General features: G+C 40.6%; 1 protein-coding gene across 1 annotated transcript; it reads right to left on the bottom strand. All coding sequences in view use genetic code 11, as the record gives it.

Moving 5' to 3' along the window:
* Positions 1-1,312: 1,312 nt before the first annotated feature.
* EGR_03177 (hypothetical protein) lies at positions 1,313-12,949 on the bottom strand (the record flags this gene model as incomplete). Its single annotated transcript, XM_024492426.1, has 26 exons — positions 1,313-1,472; positions 1,528-1,548; positions 2,957-3,038; positions 3,523-3,564; positions 3,827-3,883; positions 4,218-4,268; positions 4,379-4,414; positions 4,763-4,798; positions 4,865-4,924; positions 5,001-5,051; positions 5,375-5,428; positions 5,875-5,922; positions 6,062-6,139; positions 6,395-6,436; positions 6,793-6,846; positions 8,047-8,127; positions 8,443-8,484; positions 8,649-8,684; positions 8,955-8,996; positions 9,548-9,589; positions 9,951-9,998; positions 10,074-10,112; positions 10,344-10,370; positions 10,639-10,671; positions 12,210-12,248; positions 12,904-12,949. The coding sequence occupies 26 exons, from the start codon at positions 12,947-12,949 to the stop codon at positions 1,313-1,315; spliced, it is 1,347 nt and encodes a 448-aa protein (XP_024353100.1).
* Between the last annotated feature and the right edge of the window lie 9,034 nt (positions 12,950-21,983).

Below are 21,983 nucleotides of genomic sequence, written 5' to 3'. Positions count from 1 at the left end.
ATTAGTCAAAAGGCGTTGCCAGTGCAACTGTTCCTAATGAACATTGGTGTGCAATATCCAGGTACTTAATCAAGTACTGTAGGGAATAAAGAGAATTCAAGGAAAAAAATAAGCGATAAGGAATAAATTAAGTTCCTTTAATGATTTTATTAGGCATGTTTTAATGTCTTAGGGTCGAAATAATAAGTCGTATAGTTTTCTTCAAATGCCATTATACCAGATTTGTGGGACGCCTACAATTCTTTAATTCTACTTCACGAATTCAGAATTACACATTCATGTGAAGAATCCGTGATACTTACTATCTTATAAGTAACAACAACTGGTCCATTAAAAACAGAATTTACTTAATGCACCTACAAATGAGGTTCTACACAATATTAAAGCTACTGGTAATTAGAAAACTAAAAATGGAATAAACAAAAGAACCTGTTATTATGATTGCTGGGTAACTTTTTAAAAAATCTTCTAATTTAAGTTAAATTGTTTAAGTTAATCAAATCAGTAGGAAACCTCAGATTTGTCGAACTAGTTACCGTGTGCTCTCAGCCCTTTCAAATTTTCTTGCAGCCTTTACAAACAAATACGGCGATTCTTAGTCACTTGCACGTTGCCAGGCCAACTGTACAAGTTGTCAGCAATGGATGCAATTGCTCGTCATGGCTATTGTGATAAGTTAAAAGTGAAAATTCACTGATATCTCCTAATTAATGGGTCGGCTGATGCAGTGGCACAGCACATGTGTTAAACAAACGTTGGATAGACCAAAGGCAGTCCATGGTAAGCTTTATTAGTCTTCGCTTACCTATAAGGACTCGGAGTTAATTGGCACGGAGAAGGTTCACAACGCTTCACCCCACGCACTCACGGGCACGGGTACGCAGTGGAAAAAAATGAGACTTTCCCACATTGAAACAACTACATTAGACTCCCAGACTCCATTGTAAAAGGCACCAGTATTCACAAGACTCGGTGACCATGTTCTGCATTATCCCATTGCCAGCCTTTGGTGCTTGATAAGACCCAGGTATTTTCCCACCTCGAAATAAATGCGTGACGAATTTATGTGAGTTTAGCGTTTCAATTTTTAATCTATATTCTATCTGTAACTCAGCTCTTTATTCCAGATCACTATGATGGTTCTTTTCACAAAGGTATAACAGGGGTTTTCCAGGCACTTGACAAAATAATTTTAACCATGGATTGAATGAAATAAAAAGGTGATATTTGAGCACGTTCTTATTTCAATAAAATTTTTAACAGGCGGGTCCAAAGTACATGGTGTGCATAAAAATCTAAACATGAATCCCTGTCACTTAGTCTCAGTTGACTCGATTGGGCGCAGGGCGAAATGGAGCATCAACAAAAAAGTGGGCGCGGGATCAGAAACAAAAATGGGTATCAAGAAAGACTTTGTAATTGTTCCAAAATGACAGAAAATCTCAGCAACAATTGAGCCAACATCTACCAAGCTGAAAGGCAAAAGGAGCTTATTACAAAACAAAGGGAGGAGATAACAGCGCGTACCTGCGACCTTCAGCGCCCGACCTATGAATAAAGTGAATCGACAGAGTAAATTCAACGCAAATAGGGGGAAAAAGTATGTATTTTATCAAAAGGAACAAGTACCTCTACATTTGCTTAAAATTGTTGATGGCGGCAGGCGAATAGCTGCTTTTTACGGCTAAAATAGATGAGGAATATCTTATACTCAATCTCAAGATTGCTGTTTCTTGAACGTAGTCATCTGGCGTTGAAAATTTAACCCACTAAAAGGCACGTGATTGTGATAAAATTACCACCATAGGCGAAGGAACGTGAAGAACCTGCCTAAAGGAAATACTTTGTACTCACCATCATTCAGCCATTTCTCTAGGTTGCCATTAAGACGACCGTGTGTTCGTGCTTAAAAAAAGGCAAAAAATAAAATTGAAAATAGAACTTTCTAAACACTGGGGATGTGGGTTAGTGTTGGCTAAGGAATATATATATATATATATGGAAGTCCACCATAAAACGCGTAGCGACTAATTAAGAGGTGTTTACATTTCCTATCCATTCAAAATGACACTTTAGTGACAAGGTAACCATCTAAGGCTTACCTAAAAAAAAGTCTGCTCAACCTAATTAACGAATGTTGGGAACTGCAGTGGTAAGGAGATCAGGGTCCTTTTGTTTTTCTCTACACCATAAAATTGTCTTTTTATAGCACAGACTCCCTACATTTCATCCGATGCCTTCAAATGACCGGCACTACATCCCGCCAGAAACAAAACAGTTGCGCTTAATTATTTTCGTAATTAGGCCGCCCTGTTGGTGTGATGGCGCTTCGACCGTCCGATGGGTCCATTATCATCCATTTTAACCGATTCAAAAGGTAAAAACATTTCCTATCCATTACCAAAATTCCAACCAAAATCCAAGTGCTAAAAGTGGAGCCTCATTTGGATGAATGATTACGCGACTTTATTTAGCAGAACTGCTTTACCTCCAAGGCCGACAAATAATGCCCCTCTAGGACATCACAAGCAGTTAAACTTTTATTCAATGGCTCTGAGATAGGCTGCTTAGGCGAATGGGACAAGTGGTGACAGCAAGAGCCTACCCGAATAAAGAGCGCACATCTAGCGGTGCGCACCAAGTTAGCTGGACCCGACCACCTGAGTGAGGTTAGTCACACCGTGGTCTTTGTCTAAGTCTGCTTCACAAGAGTCAACACGAGTAGGGGAAGAGGCGACGTACCTCTACCTCTCACTTGGGATGCATTTCGCATATAATTACGCGTCGGAACTAGAGTAAAAGTGTAGTAGTTGTTACGCCAGTTTCCTTTTGTCAGGGGAATGAAGGTGCAAAGTGTCGGAAATCAAGTGATCTTAGTACAAAAAAAGGAGTGCTAAATAATTATGCAAAAGATGATATTAATGTTAGTGTGGATTTAAAGAAAAGGCTTGAAAACATGGATGGAGTAATAGCTTGTGGTGATAATGAATAAAAAGTTAGCTCCAGATTACCATATCCACAGCGAATAGAACCACAGCCTATACACGAGGTTCACTCAAAAGTAAACGATGCCAAACAAAACAAATGATAGGAGTAGTACACCACTTGTGGTTTTACTTTCTCTTTTGCCTATGTGGCTAAGGCAGGTTAATAATCAGGCGACTTAGATGCTGGTCAGTCTAGTCAGTTTGGATGTCGCTTCCCCTTCGTTGAAGTGGTCAATCTTACCGACATTAACTGGAGCTTAGATTTCAATGGTTGTAGACTTATAACACTAACAGTAGTATGAGGTGGGCCATAAGCTACCATGGGTGGCATAAAAATGCATAATCCTAGATGTTGGAATTTCAAAGCGCAGATAAAACGTCTCACTCCAAAATAGCATCAAAGCAGTTCCAAATTTAAATATCAATCAAAATTTAATGTATCGCCTCTGAAAAAGGAATAAAACTGCTTTAATAAATAACCAGCCTTAATGGTGATCTTTTTTCGTGGCCAGAGGAATGAGTTTATGAGGCTCACCGTAGTATGAGCTGCTTGAATCCGAATACGTTTCACTCTCATCTTAATGGTAGAAGAAGAGAATAATCTACTTAATTAAGATAATAAAAATGCCATTAATTCTCTTTATTCCGAAATTCGCCACTTGTCCTAACTCATTATAAACCGCCATACAATAAGTGTGCTACCATCAAAAATTTTCACCCACTTTGTAGAGAATTGGGGACTTTAATTACCAACCATACTACTGTTGGACCAACAGTCCTTTCTTTAAGCGCCAGATAGGCAACTTGGTTTTGAATATTTTCATTGAGGTGTCACTTACCATAACGGAGTGGAGTGACAGGATGCAGAGGCATACTAGGACCGGGTAGAATGGTTTCTAGGAAGATATAAAAAGCAAACAATATCTAACAAATACTGGATGCAAAGTAACCGTTGGGGTCATTATCGATTGACATATAATTGGCAAGATTTGACTGGTCTGATTAGATGAGACTCAGGGTAACTTGATTGACAATGTAAAGATATTGGCCTACAGCTAGCTGTGAAACAATTCTGTGGGTAAAGGCAACACTTTTTAGAAAAAGGAAATTGCTACAAATTCGTGTGTTTTCTAACCCAATCTATGTAATGGGAGCCTTGGTGCGTCGGATTACCTGCCGACGCTACATCTATGAATTTGAGGAAACTAAACTCTAAAATAGATCACTAACCCTCAAAGAACGAGAGATTAGAACTAGGCCTCGGGGGTAAAATTTTGGAGGCTGAAATAAACAAAAAAACCATTAGCATTGATGTCCTACTAGCGCTGCTGGTGAATTCTTGCTTTCTAAGTTCTCAGTCGGAGGGATTTAAATCATGCATTAAGACATACTTGCACGGCTGCGCCGTGAGACCGAGCGACGGAATTCTGAAAATCAGGAAAAGAGGTTGATGGTGGCATCGACTTGTTATATGAAAGTCAGATAACAGCACCAGATATGCTTCCATCGAATTCTGGATTAAATGGAGGCAAAGGCCATTCAAGCACTTGATTTGTTTTCTCCCGTACACACACAAACATTCGGTGTTCATGCCTGGGATATGGAAGGCTGTCATCATGCTACAAAGTTGTTTCATCTGACCATTTCTAAAATCATTGACACTTCAGAGGTACTCTACTGTCACAGGTGCGGTTAAGTAGTCTACCACACTTCCGACAAATCACCGAACGCAATTTAATGATAAATTTGGAAAATTTTAAATAAAAATGGCCTACCCGGGGGTTTGCAATGCTCACATCTTTGTTGGCAGGCTAAAACATCAAATTCCTTATAGACGCCGTGAATAAGGTTATTGTGATTGATGAGATGACGACTACCTTTGTGGGTGCACTTGCTCTGACGCTGTCCACAATGGTGGAGATGGGGGACTAGGCTCTCTGAAAATACCAAACAATGCCATGTAGTAAACGTCAAAGCAAATGTCAGTAGTTGTTGCTCGGTGAGACCACTTACGCAGAGGGGACCGACCAGAGCGCGGTTTCAGCATGATAATTTTATTAGTACCTGAAGGCAAAAGAGAAAGGTTTAAAGCAAATCGGATGTGCGAGAGGTTGTGGGACAGGTGCAGTGGCGATGCAAAACAGAAAAAAAAGGATTTTGGTGAGTGTGCGCTTGGATGGTTCCCGAAGTGGCTGAAACCCACCCACTGGAGTCATGGATTGTGGACTGCAATAGTAGGACTGTGGGGCATCTAAGCATGGGATGGATTTGCAATTTTACATCTCAATGATTTGTTTCTTTACTTTAAAAGGCGACTTTAAATGAATTCTGATCGCTGAGGGCGGATGAAATGAACATTAACAATGCTTAGGTGGACGCAAACTTACGACTTGGACTCTGACCAAGGTATCGTGCACCATGATAATTCCGCCAATCGAAAGCTGAAAAAGTGATTTATGTCATCAAAATCACTAAAACGAAAGTCAATCTATTTTTTTTTTAACATCAACTCCTGGTGCCTACTCTGCGGTATTTGAAGGGGCTGACATTTTGGCGAAAAGGACTTCCACGCTTTTGACTAAATTTCCGATCATGTTAAAAGGCTTTCTTCCGGTAATATTTGCATGTTTCACTTCTTGCTTTTTGCTTGATTATCATATGCTCAAGGTAATGACTTTTAAATAATATGCATTTTATAAACAAAAGGGAATTGCAATAATTGCACTTAAAACAATTTCAAGTGGTGTGTGCTTTTGCTTTAGAGCTTGATTATGTCGCAAGGAATGCCACCCTTTTTACTAAGGAGTAAAAGACAATGGCAATGGGTGTAAAAATGAGGTGAGCTGGCCAAGTGGCTAACTTTCAGGCATTAGCAATGCAAACCCACCTCCGGAATTGTATCCTGAAGAGGTCGATGTTTCACTTTCTGAAACTTCTGAAGAGAGAGAAAAGCAATATGATGCCCATTTTCTGGTTCAACAGTTAAAAGTTTTAACAAAACCGTTAAGATAGTAGATATGGTACATTAAGTAGTCAAAGCAAACTTGTTGAAGTAAACTCATTTTACTGTTTACCTGTTTGGAAGTAGCTTGAGCTCGGCAAGCTCGCAGTATACGAAGAAGTCGATGATGATGATGAAGAGGTGTCAAACCCTGATTTTCCAAAAACATTTTTAAAGACACAAATCAACCTGCTTGCATCAAGGTTAAGGCAAATTTTTACTGAAAATATACAAATAATTTGTTAAACCGGTGCTGGCATAACAAATAGAGTGGGAAATCAGGAGAGGTGCACTTCGCTAGTTGGCTCGTGGCCTTGGCACAAAGTAAGTACCCAGATTGTCATTAGGACTGTCTATTAAAAGGAATGCAATGAATAGACGTGTACAGGGGTCACCCGTGCATTACCTGGATTACCTGTGCATGCTAATGAGCATGGGCACAGACACCCTAAAAATGTTCGTTAACATCAAGTCAAGCTGAGTAGGGAGCGGGGGTGGGGACGGAACGAAGGGTTGTAACTGAAAGGTGCTGCGTGCCCAAATGCATTTACAGAAATTGTAGCCTCCTCCAAAATATCTTACAAGGCGTAATGCTGCCTCCTTAACCCCATTTCAGTCAGTACTGGTAGTCATTGAGATGAATGTTGCATTTATCGGAATAAGAAAACAACATCACTGCTCCGCCCATCATTTGTAGTAAAAATTTTAAGGAATATTTTTGAGTAATAATAATTACAGTTAAGCTTATTTGGCCTCTCTTATGAGTAAAGGCGACGCAGTTGTTTAGTGCTAAGCCGAACTCACTGGGAGAATAACGACGTGGAGAGTTGAACCTTGCATAACTTCCATACCTGTAATCTACAACAAGGAAGGAAAATTAGCTTTTAATGCTTATTTCACGATAGCAGACAATGTAGTCTTATGTATGGATATGAAGTTTATGAGTAAAAGTGCAGCCTGCCATACACCTTAGCAGGTGTTGCTCCCGTTATTCTTTCATTATTGGCTTAACTCTTCGTTTTGATTTTGCAGCCACTAAGGCTAGGCGGCACGGCCCTTAGGCCACACCGGTAGCCCCTCAGCCCTTCTGTAGGGCGTAAATAAGTAATTTACTCGAGTGTCATGCCTTCTTCCGTCTCGGGGTCTCGGGGTGCAACACCCATATAACCTGTTAATCGGTTTCAGGTTTATTTATTTATTACTAATGTAAACACAACAAATCTTGGGACCACTCTGTGTAGGCATAGTCCTACCGTGCTTTGAAAAGTTTTTTTTTTAATTTTTTGTGGGATAGCATTCCCCCCTTTCCCTTCACCTCAAACGCATTTTAGTTTACAGTGCTTTTTAAAAGCTGCTTCCAAAAGCTCGTAATATGGAGCGTATTTTGGTCCTATTGGAACTGAATGAATGCTCTTTGATCTTGGTATATAATGAATGGTGTCAGTAACTAGATAATTGATAAATCGATTATTGATTCCCACTTAAACCAGATTGGTAGAAATTTGGAAGATCAACAAATGCGGAACCCAATTAATGTCGACAGCAACCAAGACTCCTCTTACTGAGTTACCATTTAGCGGAACATCATGTGCCATCTTTTACTGCCCTTGTGACAAGATCCTGTGTTAGCCTAACCTTCTGATGGAAATGACTCACCTGACCCAGACAATCAATCTGCATGGTAAACTTAGTGCTCTGCTAACTTTATAATTTCAGAGGCGATAAAATTTCGGTTGGAACAACAATGAGTGGAAGTAGATTATTTTCGGCGACGTCGCCGCTTTATGTGATCAAGGAGAATTTATCGCTGTTGGTGAAGATAATTCTTAATACCTCTGAGGTGGCAAGTAATGTGTGACTAATTTAAGTATTGAACAATAGTGGTTATCCTATTAAACTAATAAATGAAGCATTATCTGGAGGCACAAAGCATCCAATTGAACTGCTACAGACAGAGTTTGGATTGGATACCAGAGAACAACGACCTGCGTGTAAAATGGACTACTAAATGGGTAGTGCATGGAATAACCGAAGAGATAAATGTGAACATGAATTTACAGTCATTGCGAGTGGGTGAGGTGCGCCGATACGGAGAGGTGTCTCGGCGGGAAGGACTGGAAGAATAGTGTCTGGCCGCACCTAGAAGTGGGAAATGCGCTTCAGTGCTGCTTTAAATGGAACCACTCCTACCATAATTCAGCAGCTAACGGCTGATCTTCCCTCTTGTATTCAAGGTTTTTTTTTGTAGCGAGATGACCGGGCTACATTCGATAAATAACTTTTTATTTGGAAGAGCTGAATTGGTCACACCAGTGAAGCAGTTTTCAATGTAAACAATACGGACAGTCTCGTGGATAAAGCAAATGCAAGCTACCATAAATTTCCATGGCATTACGGCTTCCAATACTCTGAAAATCGTGTTGCGCATTACAAGGCAGCATCGCACAGACTTACTTCTAGAAGTCCGCCTTGGGGAGTGTCGTGGCGAACGACCCCCTATGAAGATGAGTTATCGAAAATGAATGAGCATAGTCTGCCCAACAGGCAAAAGTTCCCTGCTTTAAGTAGAAAGTACTTTGCAAAAGTGAGCAAGGAAATGAGAGATGAGAAAGCTAATAGTCATTTTGAAATGTGGTAATGATTAACCATATCTCGCCTACCAATGTTGACTCGCGGCATTGGTCTTAAACGGTGGACTAAAACCCCAAATAAGGTATACATAAGGTTTATATTTTTGAAAAGGGCCAAAACAATTTTACAATTCTATTCACAGGTGAAGTGGCGCAGATAGAGCTAACCAACTTACCCGTTTCAGTTGACTGGGAGTCTAAAGCAATCGTAAAATGATTTGGCTACAATTTCGGCCCACAACACAAATTGCTGACAGTGAAATTAGCCATTTATTGGTGAACCGTAAAGTAGAATGCGGGGTAAATTCCAATTTTTGGCAACATAAGCAAACATACCAGTTGTGGTGGAATCCTCAAATCGAATCAGCCTTTCACCCTCTGGGAAAAAGAAAGAGCAAAGCGTCAGAGCCGTGTATCGAGGTGTTACGAGTGTTGAGTTGGATGTATTTACTTATTGTTTGTGTTGATTAAACCGTGAGGAAGTAATTATAGCCCCGAAAACATAATAAATTGTTTTTTATATTTGTTTGAAGCTCTTGAAAACAGCGTTCTCATCCTCACTGCTATTAAGCGTGTCAAGCGGACAGCGAGCAATGCGAATATTGGTGTTAGTGGCATAGACGTTGGCATTTTCGGGGGTTGTGGTGGCTTCTTGAGGTGGTAATAATGCTGATTATTGTGTACACTGGTTTCGTGTGCACAATTCCTGTAAATACTTGTTAAGTTAGAGAACTTACTGAGAATTTCTGGCCCCTTCACCACTACATTTGTCAGCATAAAAGGAGCACGAGAGGCATGCACGATTAGGCCATGGAAACAAAAGCACATTCAGCAATCAGTGGGTGAGCTCTTCAATGCCGAGGATTAATGGATATTACTTAATTTACTCCGGGTAATTTGGGTACGTGATGTTAATTTTTGTCACCTACCACGCCCTGTCTTCCTATCTATCCAGATCGGCTTTGTTTGACCTGCAATAGGATAAAAATTAAGTGGATCCACTCTACTCCCCCCCTCCCCCCCAAAGGCGTCCCTCACACTGCTTCCTCTCAAATCCAATCCAATGATGAGTTCTAGATGTCGCCCTGAGGTGCTCGATGGGGTGGTGCAACTTGCTCTGCCCTGACCTATTTCAGTGAATTTATTTCGCATGAAATCTTTTTGTGGTCTCAAATTTTCACAAGAGAAGTTCTATTTTCGTGTGTGCAATTATCCAGTTCGTGGGGATGAATTTGCCTGATCGCAGAGCAGGTAATATAATGTGCGTTCCTTTCCATCCAAAGTGCTAAATGGGAAGGAGCACGTCTATTAACAAGATTAAGGCAAACACACCAGATTTAAAGGCTGAAGTTTTTGGCGCCGGCTTGAGAGGACTTGGAGCTTCAGGGAAACGGGGGAAAGCAGCGTCAGTGAGCGCATAGAGCAAATGCTTCTATACATCACTTAACCACTCACCCCTTGCTCTTCCATTGGTATACTCCTGCAAGTAGTGTTCTGTGATAAAGGATTTAGATTATCATTATTACAACGGAAATCGTGCATGTGATTTGGGAAGCATTTGCTTTAAAAGCAGAAAAATGAATAAAGCGTTGTTTGCCAACTAAAGCAGATTCATGTGCAGTGCTTAGGGAAAAAAAGGAGGTAGAGAAAGGAGGTCTAAATATGCCGGCTAGATTGCTCTAGGCTCATTTTAACCTCCCATTTATACGGAATATGAAAACTCACTTTCATGCGGCGATGGGGAGTGCACATCTACATGAAAAAGAAATTACTAGTCTATTTCTTCATTCGTGGAATGGCGGGTATGAGTTAACCCTTTGTGGATTTGCTTTTGGCCATAAATTGAAGAGGAATTTAAGACTAATGCCTTCCTGATTATGTAGTGAGTGGTCTGATCGGCATTTTGCATGCGTCTTACGTGAGCATTTCATTTCTCTCACCTTAAGCGGTTCATAAAACTGTGGACTGTGACTTTCCACTAATTTCTAACATTAAGACTCACGAATTGCGGTAAACTTACGTATGCGAGGGAAGGCGCCAGAATAAGGTCGTACTACAAGCAAGGATGGAAGGATTATGAACCAAAATTGCTTTTAGTCCATTCAAAACCCATTATGAGGTGCGGTTCTACTCGACTTTTTTTTTGTAAAATAATGAACAGAAACAAATTTTTGAGGTGGATGAAAGTACCAACGAGTGGGGAAATTTTACCCGTTTAAAGCTCTGCTCTGTGGATACAATGAGCTATGTGGATCCGTACCTACACTTATTTGGTGTAGAGTAACAAATCTTCTCAAAACAATCTTTCATATTAAGAAAACGAAACGCGCAATGCAAATTGAACCAAGGGGGGAAATCAAGGAGAAACCCATTCGTTAGAGCTATCACAGAATGAAACTGAGGGCATAAAATGCGAACAAGGAACCCAAACATTACGAATGAATGGATAAAATAATTCAAAACTGAGTGCGAATAAAGGTGGATGCAGTCGTGACATGGAGCAATCCACTCAATACCCCCATACTTCATGAGTTATCGAGACACGACAGCTTGTGAGGCTTGGCTCAAGTAATAGTGAGAACTTCACACGGTATTTACGCTATTCCGGGGCATTAAGCCTACTGGAAATGAGAATGCATGAGATAATGGCTAGGTTTATGGTTTTGTGAAATCACACAGCCATCCCGTCACTTGAGCAGCTGTGTGGCACATTTCGAAGGCCAACTAACCAATTGGTGAAGGGAAAACCATTCAAAAAATGAGATTTCCGGGATTTAATTACCCGTGGCCTAACAGTGGCGATGTCATTTAACCACAAAATGGCAAGATTGCGGTATTTTTTGCCATTTCGCGCAGCCATTGGTAATTGTAGACCCGTCGTGCCACATCACTTAACTGTTCATCCCTAGGATATTTCCTATTCCCATATCTGTGATCCACTTTGGTTCCATGAAGTCAGGATTTTTCTACCACAGCTGCTTGTGCTACAGGAGGGGGGGGGCTGTAATTTCCGCTCTTCGAAAGTGAGGCGATGTAGGTGGTCATGTGGACGCACAAGTTCCTTACACGATGCCTTTGGTACCATTTAGATTGTTTCTTTGGCTGTTGGTGCAGTGGATAGGGTTTCCCTTTTTCATCAACAGCGTGGCTATAAAGTGAAACAACTAAGGAGTTCTCGCACGCTCATGGTGCATAATTTATGAGGAGAAAGTTTTAATCTCAAAGTTGGCCACATTCATGGTAGCCTTCTAAAAATGCGAGAACCCAACCTGAAATCTTGAAAGTGTGCACTTTTGGTTAGAAATTAGCTATCACATGAGCGGTTGTTTCAAAAGAAAGTAGTCAAACTCATGTAGATCATGAGCTTGTTTTCACGTGAGAGAGATACTGGGAAGTGAAGCTGATCTACCTACCGCCTACTGTCGAAGCAAGCCTTACAGTTCTTGCCTTTACCACTCATACATGCTGCTCGTAGGTGTATTTCTAGCATCACGAGAAGTCGGTGAGCTGTCACCAATGCATGCAGACAATTATAACTTTTAGGCGCTTCTTCGACAGTGGTTAGTTAGACGGGTTTGTGCATGCACTTACAGTCAAGGACAGATTGCGATCTTCCTTTCAGTGGCAACCCTAAACGGAAGAGAGCGGTACTGAATCAACGGAATATCAACAACTCAATAGGTTTGAATTAGACAATCCATCCACCTTGATCAGATAATCACCACTTCTTATTATTGTAATGGATAATTTCAAAGGTAGGTATCAAAAACATGACGACTGCTTTTTCGCCCACACAATGCAGATCATCTAGGGTTTTTTAAAATGTGAGATTTAAATCACTAGATTAAAAGAGCCATCCAAATTCCACCGTGATTTTGTCACTAGTTATTAAAGGGGAAAAATGGACTTTTAAGTTATAGCCTCTAAATAAGCGACATTTTAGAGTAAAATTGCTCTTCCAAAGTGGCGCTGGAGTTGGGTAAAAGTGCCAGAGATAAGCGTGATTTTGATAAAAAGCCTGCAAAGCGAATAGGCGCGATGGTAAAAGCTTGGGGCTGTTGAGGGGAAGGGTCGAGGTCCATTGGCAAAACACTGCCTAACATCAGACAACAAATATGACTACCATTTTATTGAAAATTTTTGAAGCTCCTCTTCCATTTTGGAAAAAAATTATTACTCTGAAATGAAACGATTGACGCTAGCGGTCGCGTCTGGTGATCAAGTCTACCTGGACAGTGGTGAGCGTATTGAGTGTCAACCGTAGATATAAGCAAGTCGAACTAACCTGCATCTTGTTGTCCGAGGAAGTAGTGCGGCTTGCTGTAGACCATCGTTACGGTGTGGGTAAATTCCGGTACAATCGTCAAAGCACACACACAAACATGCAATGGGTAGCAATAAGTGGCTACTTTATTGCCTAGAAAGCAGCGACTTTCTCGACAACCTAGGAGCCAATGCAGGCCTGACGAGATCGCACTAATAACCTTGAGAAATAATTGCTGTGCGCAACCGGTGATTTGAGCGTCAAGATGAGGCCCTCCGACGCATCGATGAGGGGGGGGCGGCGTTCACGCCGTGCTTCAATGACTAACGGCCACTGCGGCAATCACATGGCTACCGAACTCCCAGGTAAAATCTAACTTAATTTCCCCCTTAAGTTAATAGCTTATGCCGATTTCTATTTCACTGTTCTGCAACTCTCAGAATTGGTCTACCGAATTTTGGCGTAAATGGTGGTGGGGAGGGGGGGATAGCACGAGGTTCTACGCAAACTCAAATTAATTTAACACACCGAATTGTCGTTTGTTCGCATCAGGCTTTCGATGATATTAACATTCATTACCGTAGACTCAATGAGTTAGTAGAAAAGAGGCGAATTAGGAGGTAGCTTCCACTAGGAAATGAAGTGCATCAATTCCAACAAACTTAAACCTACTTAACCCCCAAACTACCACAGAATAACGACTTAGTAGACAGTATCGACTTAAACGGGAACGCGTTACAACATGTTAGCTGGAGAGAGCTTAGAAAAGTACCAAGAAATTGATGATTTTTTCAGAGAACAGTTTCCAATTTTACGGCACAAGGGCATGGAGATTGCCAAAAGGAAGAACGATTTGGGGTGTTTTCAAGGGTTAATTTTGTTAGTAACATCCACTTAGAACTAATATTCCAGCAAATTTGATAAGTTATAAGAGATATTTAAGTTGTGCTACAGTTTTAAATCGATCAGCTCAATTGGCTCACTTTTGAGAATCCAAATAATGCGTGAAGGTAATTCCTGATTTTAGTTTGTTAAAACCACTCTTTGAGATAGTGGAAACAGGAATTAAATGTATGGAAAGGGAGGATGCCTTAAATTGCTATAAGTTGAAATCGCACGATCAAAACTCGATATCATTAAAAGGTTTTACACTCCATTCACCAGTGAGACTGGATGTGAAGCCAGTATTTGATTGCGCTTAGGATATTTAGTAAAGCTTAGTGAGTATCAATGAGATAGAACATCCAAACGTAAGCACTGGCAGCGCCCAAACAAGCAGGCTGCATTCTACAATATGGATCATTGTAGAGCTCTGCGACTTCCCTGAAGACTTAAAAAAGAGCATAAACTAGGACAGAATATGCAATTTTGACCAACAGAAGGGCTTGGGGTCCATTAATATGGTACGGATGATGGACGGCCCGGTAAAAGCACAGTGGCGGGGACCTCAGTGGCCTTTTTAGCAAAACTGAGAATTAAACGAACAATTGACGTATTACAATATTTAACTTAGGCCAGCAAGCCAGGTGGAAAAAAAATCACATTTGTGGAGTATCTTTGATACTCTTGTTTTTTTCTGGTCTCAATAAATAACAGTCTCGAGCACTGAAAATTATCTTATTTGTCTTATATGTCTTCAAGAAAGCCTATTATTCTAACTGAATGCAAAATGTTCAAAAGACGCTCTCCATCCTCCAAGTGTCTATTGGATTTGCACAACACCTCCTTCCTTTTTTGACATCGCACCCAGGAAGCTAATCACCAAAAACTTTCGCTGTTTAATTTTAAGTTAAAATCTGATGGCGTGGAACTCAAGTAACTTTTCAAGTTACTTCCACATTAATGGCGATAGATAGACGTGGAAATTGACAGGTCTGCAAAACAGAATCTAGACAAATTCGCAATTGCTGTCACTAGAGTCCAAAATTTTCCCTTCAAATGCAAAGTGCAGTTATCAAGTAAAATCCTTGTTGGCAGAAATGTGAAATATTCACCAGATGCAGCCATTCCTCTTGTCTTGCGTCGTGGCTACTTCTTGTTCTCATGGATTCACCCTCGGATCACGTATTACTGTCTCGTAAAACCTTCAGCCTAATTGATTGTCGGAATTCAGAGGCGTGAGAATTTTACATCCTCACTTCACTTGTAGGCTGTGCGGTTGTGTAATTTCAAGTCTCAACAAGGATAAAGAAAACTTGGGCACCACCTAACCATTTACAAGCAATGTAATGTAACATTGCTGCTTATTCTACAAATGGGGCTACATGCGGCGCAAACTGATTTTGAGCAGTGGGACAAAGTTAGTCGGTTTTGACACGTTAAATGCGTTTCTAACAAAGGAAGGAGGTGTTGTGCAAATCAAATAAACGCTTGGATGATGGAGAGCGTCTTTTGAACTTTTTGCATTCAGTTAGAATAATAGACTTTCTTGAAAACATAGCCGATCAAATAAGATAATTTGCAGTGTTCAAGACTGTTATTTATTAAGACCAGCAAAAAACAAGAGTATCAAAGATATTTTTTAAGCCCTAGAGTAATGCAAAAGCTAATTTGCAAAGTGAGAAGTGTCTATGGGAAATGAGACAACTAAAAAGCCAAAATGAATCTATCAACTGGTTCACGAAAGTCCAACTGGGCTTCATAGCCTGCCTTTTTTCTGAATTACTACTGATTTTAAACTGTGAGTAGAGTTTCCAAGCATATACAGAAAACCCATTAATTGCAGTGTCTTCTTTTTCTTAACCGTCAGCCTTTACTTGGAGGCTTTTTATTAACATTTGAGTTTAAAAATACATACGATTATATTTTATTGGGCGCATTTCAAGTTAAGTGTGGGTGGAAGCTGGAAAGAGAACAAGGCGGCTGCAAGGCCATTGCAAACGAGGCGTGGTCTCATCTCTCAATTGCTGGCACTGGTGACAACAGATAGGCTCCACTCTGTTAAAGAGGAAGGTGGCAATCGATGGCGTAATGCTGACGTAATGGTGGGTGCAATTTGATCCTTTTAAGTCTAGTGATTGCCACGAACACTCTTCCCAAGCATTCCCAGTATTGAAAGATTCGTTAATCCATATTTCTCCCTCCTTTAAATATATGGCAGTGTAATTGGGTAAATGGGATTAGGTCAGTCTAATTTACTATTGTTACCATCCTTTGTAGTCTCAACGCAGGTCTTTTATGTAGTCCTAGTTCAGGTTTATTACCCCTTCCAAAATGGGACTTTCCACTCGAGCATTGATTTACTTCCGCTGCTATTGGTCAATTACCTAGTTTTTTTCTCCTCTTTTGGTTCTTTTAAGGGGAGGAAGAATATAAAGATGAACTAAAACCTACGCTAGTCACAATTTGCACTTTACATCTCGATGGCAAACTTAGCAAACTTGGATTACCGTTGTTCAAGTAAATTCCACCATTGGTGAAATGCCAACATTAGCAAACAAGACTCTCAAGCCTAACACAAAGAGGAAGATTTATTTCACGCTAATAAGCGGCTCTGTCATTCGTATTAAAGTTTCAAACATTCAGGAATATTCCTCCAGCATAGCAACTCAGTGCCAAGGAAAGCTAAACTACACAGAAGTTGAAAAAATTGACCGGTGAGCGATAAAAATGCAATGGACAGACAGGTGGTGGTGCATGACCATGTGAAGACCCAGTGCTAAGAGCCAGAGGGAAACTACTTGAGTCTTGCCAAGCGAGTGTACCAAACAGTGAGAATTCATCTTTAACAGAAAGTTCAGAGAAGGTGGGAATGCCTTATACAGAATAATTTGAAGTACTAATATGATAGCTAAATAAAAAAAAAATGAAAGGAAGGTGGATGCTCAGAGACCTTCAAGATTATTCCAAACATTTGACACATCCAGTGCAGCGTAAGCCTACAGTGGTACCTATCTTGCCTATGCCGTCCAAGCAGACCTCCCGTCAGAATTGCAAACTCCCATGCTGTGTCAAACTTCCATTATATTGATTCAACTTTTTCTCCGTGGTAGTTTTCATGTTCTCGGCTAGGTCTACGGTAACTATGACGCCGAAGAGGCAAGTGTTGAAGTCCACTTTGAAGGGGTATATTGTTACGATTCAACAGTTGACTATACAAGCCGTTCAGTACTACGCGACTCGACTGCCACGCTTTGTGTTTTGGGGTCCTGTCTATAGCGTCTTCTAGGCCAGTTTGTCTTAATGACTGTGGTGCTGCAAGGTGCTGATATGAACTACTATTTGGCATCCGCTATATTGGATATGCTAGATTCTACTGTCACCGACCGCTACACCTACCGCGAAAATGAAGGTATGCGTATAACTATATCTCATTGCACCTTGATGTTGAGTTGGATGCCAAATATCCACGGCATTGTGTCCAAAGAGCTATTTGTATTCCCATCAATTAGATGGTGTCTTGTACTGCATTATAGGAATTAATTCTGCCTACACTTTAAACACTACTAACTTCGCTTGAATCAAACAATTCGGTTCTTGCTTAAATTTTGACTAACATGTCTAAAAAGGGTCAATCAGAATTATTGTATCAATGATAAGAGTGCAGTTAATATAAAAAATTTTGGAGTAAATTAATAGTAAATGACAAATGTAAAGATATGCACCTACCTTTCTCAGGGAAAAAATACAGCCCTAATGACTCCACTTTTACACGCATGTCTCCATGGTTTGTGAGCTTTCGAATTTACCCGGAGATTAACAAATTTGCAGAGCACTGAATTATAAAGCACAAAGTGTCTAAACGATAAGGCAAAGCTGTGGAGCAAGCAGGAGGTCTACTTACTCAAAGGACTTTTTAAAGGGGTATGAAACACCTTGAATGATAAGGGTAAGAGGTAAAAGCTGGGAAATGGCAATGTTATTGGCCACAGTGGCATATTAGTAATCAATTATATCGAGGCAAAAATATTTCCAACGTTTACACCTGCTAAAGTGCTTTCTAATTTGTTAGATTTGGTTAAAAGCTATTTTACTTGACAGATTTAAACAAGATAGCTTATTTCCAAGTATCATCCTTTCCCTGTATTAAAAGTGCTTTGACACGTTTTAGTGGTACTTACGGGGCTCCCTACCAATAAGTGAAGAGCGGGGGTTGCCTGTTATATTACGCAATCCTAAACTAATTCTGAATGACAGCAGCACGGGTAAATGTGTGGTGGAGTTCTACAAGTCCACCGCACCTATTCCGTGCCTTATGGACATAAAAGGCAAATGAATCAGAGGACAAGTCGTTGATTCCTCGCATGTATTTTGGCTCAGAAGTGGGAATTAATAATCTTCGACAACATCACTAAAGTGAGAGCTGAATTACTGCCCTTCTTCATTTATGTTATTTAGAGTAAGTGACCACATCGATGCGAATGTGGCAGTTGACGCAACATCGACACTCAGCGAGAGGGAGTGACTACTTTCTAGTTCTTCAGATTCCCGTTTTTTTAACATTCCAGGAAAGTACCACCTGACAACTACGGTATTCAACACAATGATCATTCTAGCAGGTGATTGCAATTCAAAACTCAAATGGACCCATTCTCTAATACTTACTTTATTTTTGACGATTTGAAGAAGAAAATGGAAGCACGAATCGTGATTGACACAGACCAGAGGCGGCGACCGATGAATGTTGGAAAACTTAAAAGATGGCGTTTTATATCATACAACTGAGGCCTTCCTGGTCCCGCTGCTGGTTGTCTTCTAAAAGTGACCTCAAAATTTTCACAAACCTTAATGCAGCTCAATTTAGTTAGCCTTGATTTCAACTGTCTTAAATCGCAATAAATTACCTGTTGGTGGCATCAATAAAACAGTGCAGTTCATCCAACCTGAAGCCATTCTGATTTGGAGCGATGCCTGAGGACATTTTTTTACTTTCTCACAAACAGGAATGCCTAATAATCTTAACCTTAACAAAAACATCAAAGGCTGCCAATCAATCCCTTGTTCTTGACAGACATTAACGATGTTGATTTGGAAGAAATACGTAAAATACTTAGTTGTGGGCAACCGCTCTGTAGATTTGGTAGATGTATGTTGCAGTATCGTCATCATCACTGCCATCTTCGTCAGTGTATTGTAGCGCTCCGAGACTTACCTGAAGACAAAAGAAGACATGATACTATGGTAGAATATGCATTGCCGACGCATAGAGGGGTCGGGGCTGGCCATCATGCGTGTCTGTTTCCAGCCGCAGGAACACCGGTTTAAACGCAGAGGCATTTAATGAGGGGTGTAATTTAGTATAAATCCATGGGGGTAGGGTTTCGCGTCCATTGCTCCTTGCCATTGTGTACCCGCCTCAGTGCTATCCAATCATAACTATTTGGGATTTTTTCAGCTATTGGGGACGTGTAGAAGATATCGCATGTTTACTTCATTGATGTCCTCATACAGATACCGTAGACAACTTTGTAATTAACTTCTCAGACAGTTCAAGACCACACCTAGTGTTTCTTAATTTGTGAATAGCGTTCCTGCAGAACACGGGACTGGGGTAGTTGATGGAGGTAGACGCTACCATCAGGCCTTCCTTAGGGGTCACGATAGATTCTCCGATCCGCAGCACAGACCCTTATTCCATTGTGTTTAGGCTTTTAGCAATCAAGAATAGAAATTAAGGTAATTGACCTTTAGGATCGGGTTCGTTTTCCGCTTTTTCCAGCGTAGCGGTCTCCGCTTCTTTGGAGACAAAAAACTCAGTCAGACTAGGTACCATCGATCTATAGAGGAATAGGCAGATATTGGCTTGGCCCGGAGAATAGGTTAGCCGGTAGGGGCACAACGGTGGAGGCCTCAGTTGCCCATTACCAAAACCGGAAGCTAAACAAACGATTCAATTATTACAGGACTGCCGGCAACTACGTTTAAGTTACAATCTCCTTTGCCTTATTTTGTTGTTTAAAAAGGTTCTGCATCGCTAACACCGAAGGAGCGGGCAATAATTATTGTTGGGCTTGCGGTAAATACAGCCCACCCGATTAAGTGGCCGGATAACGAAGTTGCACATTAACACCTGTCATGATTAGGGTGTCACTGCTTGATTAACGATAAAGTTGGATATATTAATACCAGATTCGGTGTAACAGTACCAAGATTTAAGGTTTAATAAGGCCAAAACGTGTTAATCAATCCCATTCTACATTGAAGTCTTTGTTCATCGATTTCTGAATGGTTGGAAGGGGAGGAGATCAACAGAACCCAAGTTTACGCTCTCAAACCCCAAGTAATGGCAACGCCTGGGAACGTCCTGGGTTGGCAGAAAAGAAAGCCTCATTTCCAGCATTTAATGCGAATACACGCCTTTCCTATTAACCTATCCCAAGTTGCTCGCCTTGTGTGGTGGAGCGACTGTTGAGGCAATTTTCGACAGACGGTGATGCCACGCAATTCTGCTATGTGCGTCCGCTTGAATCGAACGGTGTCGGTGGCGAATTTTAGACATCACGGGTTTTGCTTTGGTCAAATTTAATGGCAGTACTTCTTTAGTAACAATTTTATGCATTTTAATTAATGACGTGTGGGGATAATGCGTCAAGAGTGTTTTTCTACCGCTTTTGATTCCGCAGAGTTAAGCATAACAAAAGCATTAAGGAGGTGAAAACTACTTTTTCATACATATGGGTTGACTTATGCCCTAAAAATTGTCCTTCAGGATAGAATTACGCTGAATAAGGCGACAGGACGCCAGATTCTACTAAACTCATTTAATGGGCATTTTCATCTTGTTAGCTGCTGACTGACTGCATCGGAACGAGTATTGTATTTTTTGATAGGAAGTGAATTTAACATACCATGAGGCAATGTAAATTTGAAACAGATTGGGCCTTTGTTAGGACTACAGCAGCAGGCTCTTCACTCTGCCTATGACCACTGATTAGGGAAAAACTCCTGCTGTCTTTACATCACTCGCCCCACTTTACTGGATATAAGAAACCGAGAAAATTCGTTTTGCAGCAAGCATAGTCAATGTGCAATGATGCGTGTACCCCCTTCCATGATAGGCTTAATAAAATTTTGTTTTTCTTCTAAATGAAATTGAAGAACTTAAAAAAATTAATCCATACGATTAAACTGTATGTTTGTTGGTGCAAAATCGAGAATGGCGTGGAGAACGTCTAAATCTCCCTTATGCCTTCCAAATTCCAACGGCCATCGGACCAGGGATGAAGAGAGTGCACAGATGGGTAATTGTTATGGCCGACACGAGTCTACTGAAGAGTGAGCTGACAAATCCTAAACCGATCTGAAGTTTATTAATGGGCGCTTGCAAGGAGTAGCCCAAAAGCTCAGCCAAAGCACAACCACAATCCTTAACAAGTAGAACCATATCTTAATTCGCAGAAAAAGGAGTTGATATGAGCTTTGGGGTACTGAACTTTACTAGAGGTGCTAGGAAAGGACTAAATGCAACTCCATTGGGGTTGCAGTTCTGTGCGAACATACACCCACGCGTTCATTAACAGAATTTATGAGGGGAGAGGTGGAAAACATTCCAGAAAATTCCTAGGTCAATCAACTACTAAAAATATGCGAGAATGGTGTCATCCTGTGCCTTCATTAGTCGGGCAGCGGACGCGCACCCTCTGCTTACTCACCAGTCAGCAGGTTAAGACGTCCGTATTCAAAGGCTTCATATCCTAATTACTTCGGTTGGGAGTTTGAAGGGATCTATACTTACGCTCAAAACAATAATAATAATAATAGTGATAAGGATTGGTTAATGGATTATGAAGAAGATGGGTTAAACTTTTAGAATGTGAAGAAGAATCGTATAAAAGTGATCAGATTAATGACTGATTAACGTTAGGAATTTAAAGTCATTTAAAGTCATTTCCATAAACAGCTTATATTCTTTCGAAATTTATTTTAGAAGCCAACACAGATGTTTGGTCTTAAAGGCAGAACTACATCCTTGATTTCGTGGACTACATACTTACCCAATATTTCAAAAAGCCCATTAAAAATGAGTTAAAATGTAACTTAAAATCTTTCATCTTAGGCATTACAACTAGGTATTTGCGTGGAGAAACCTCAATTGAAATGCAAGACCTTTAGAGCCTAAATCGAAGCTTCCTATCCCCTGAATCAAACCCAACTCCATGTGG

Source organism: Echinococcus granulosus, assembly GCF_000524195.1.
Source record: "Echinococcus granulosus chromosome Unknown EG_S00016, whole genome shotgun sequence".
In the NCBI taxonomy this organism is placed as follows: Eukaryota; Metazoa; Platyhelminthes; class Cestoda; order Cyclophyllidea; family Taeniidae; genus Echinococcus; species Echinococcus granulosus.
This window is presented reverse-complemented; position numbering and strand designations above follow the sequence as displayed.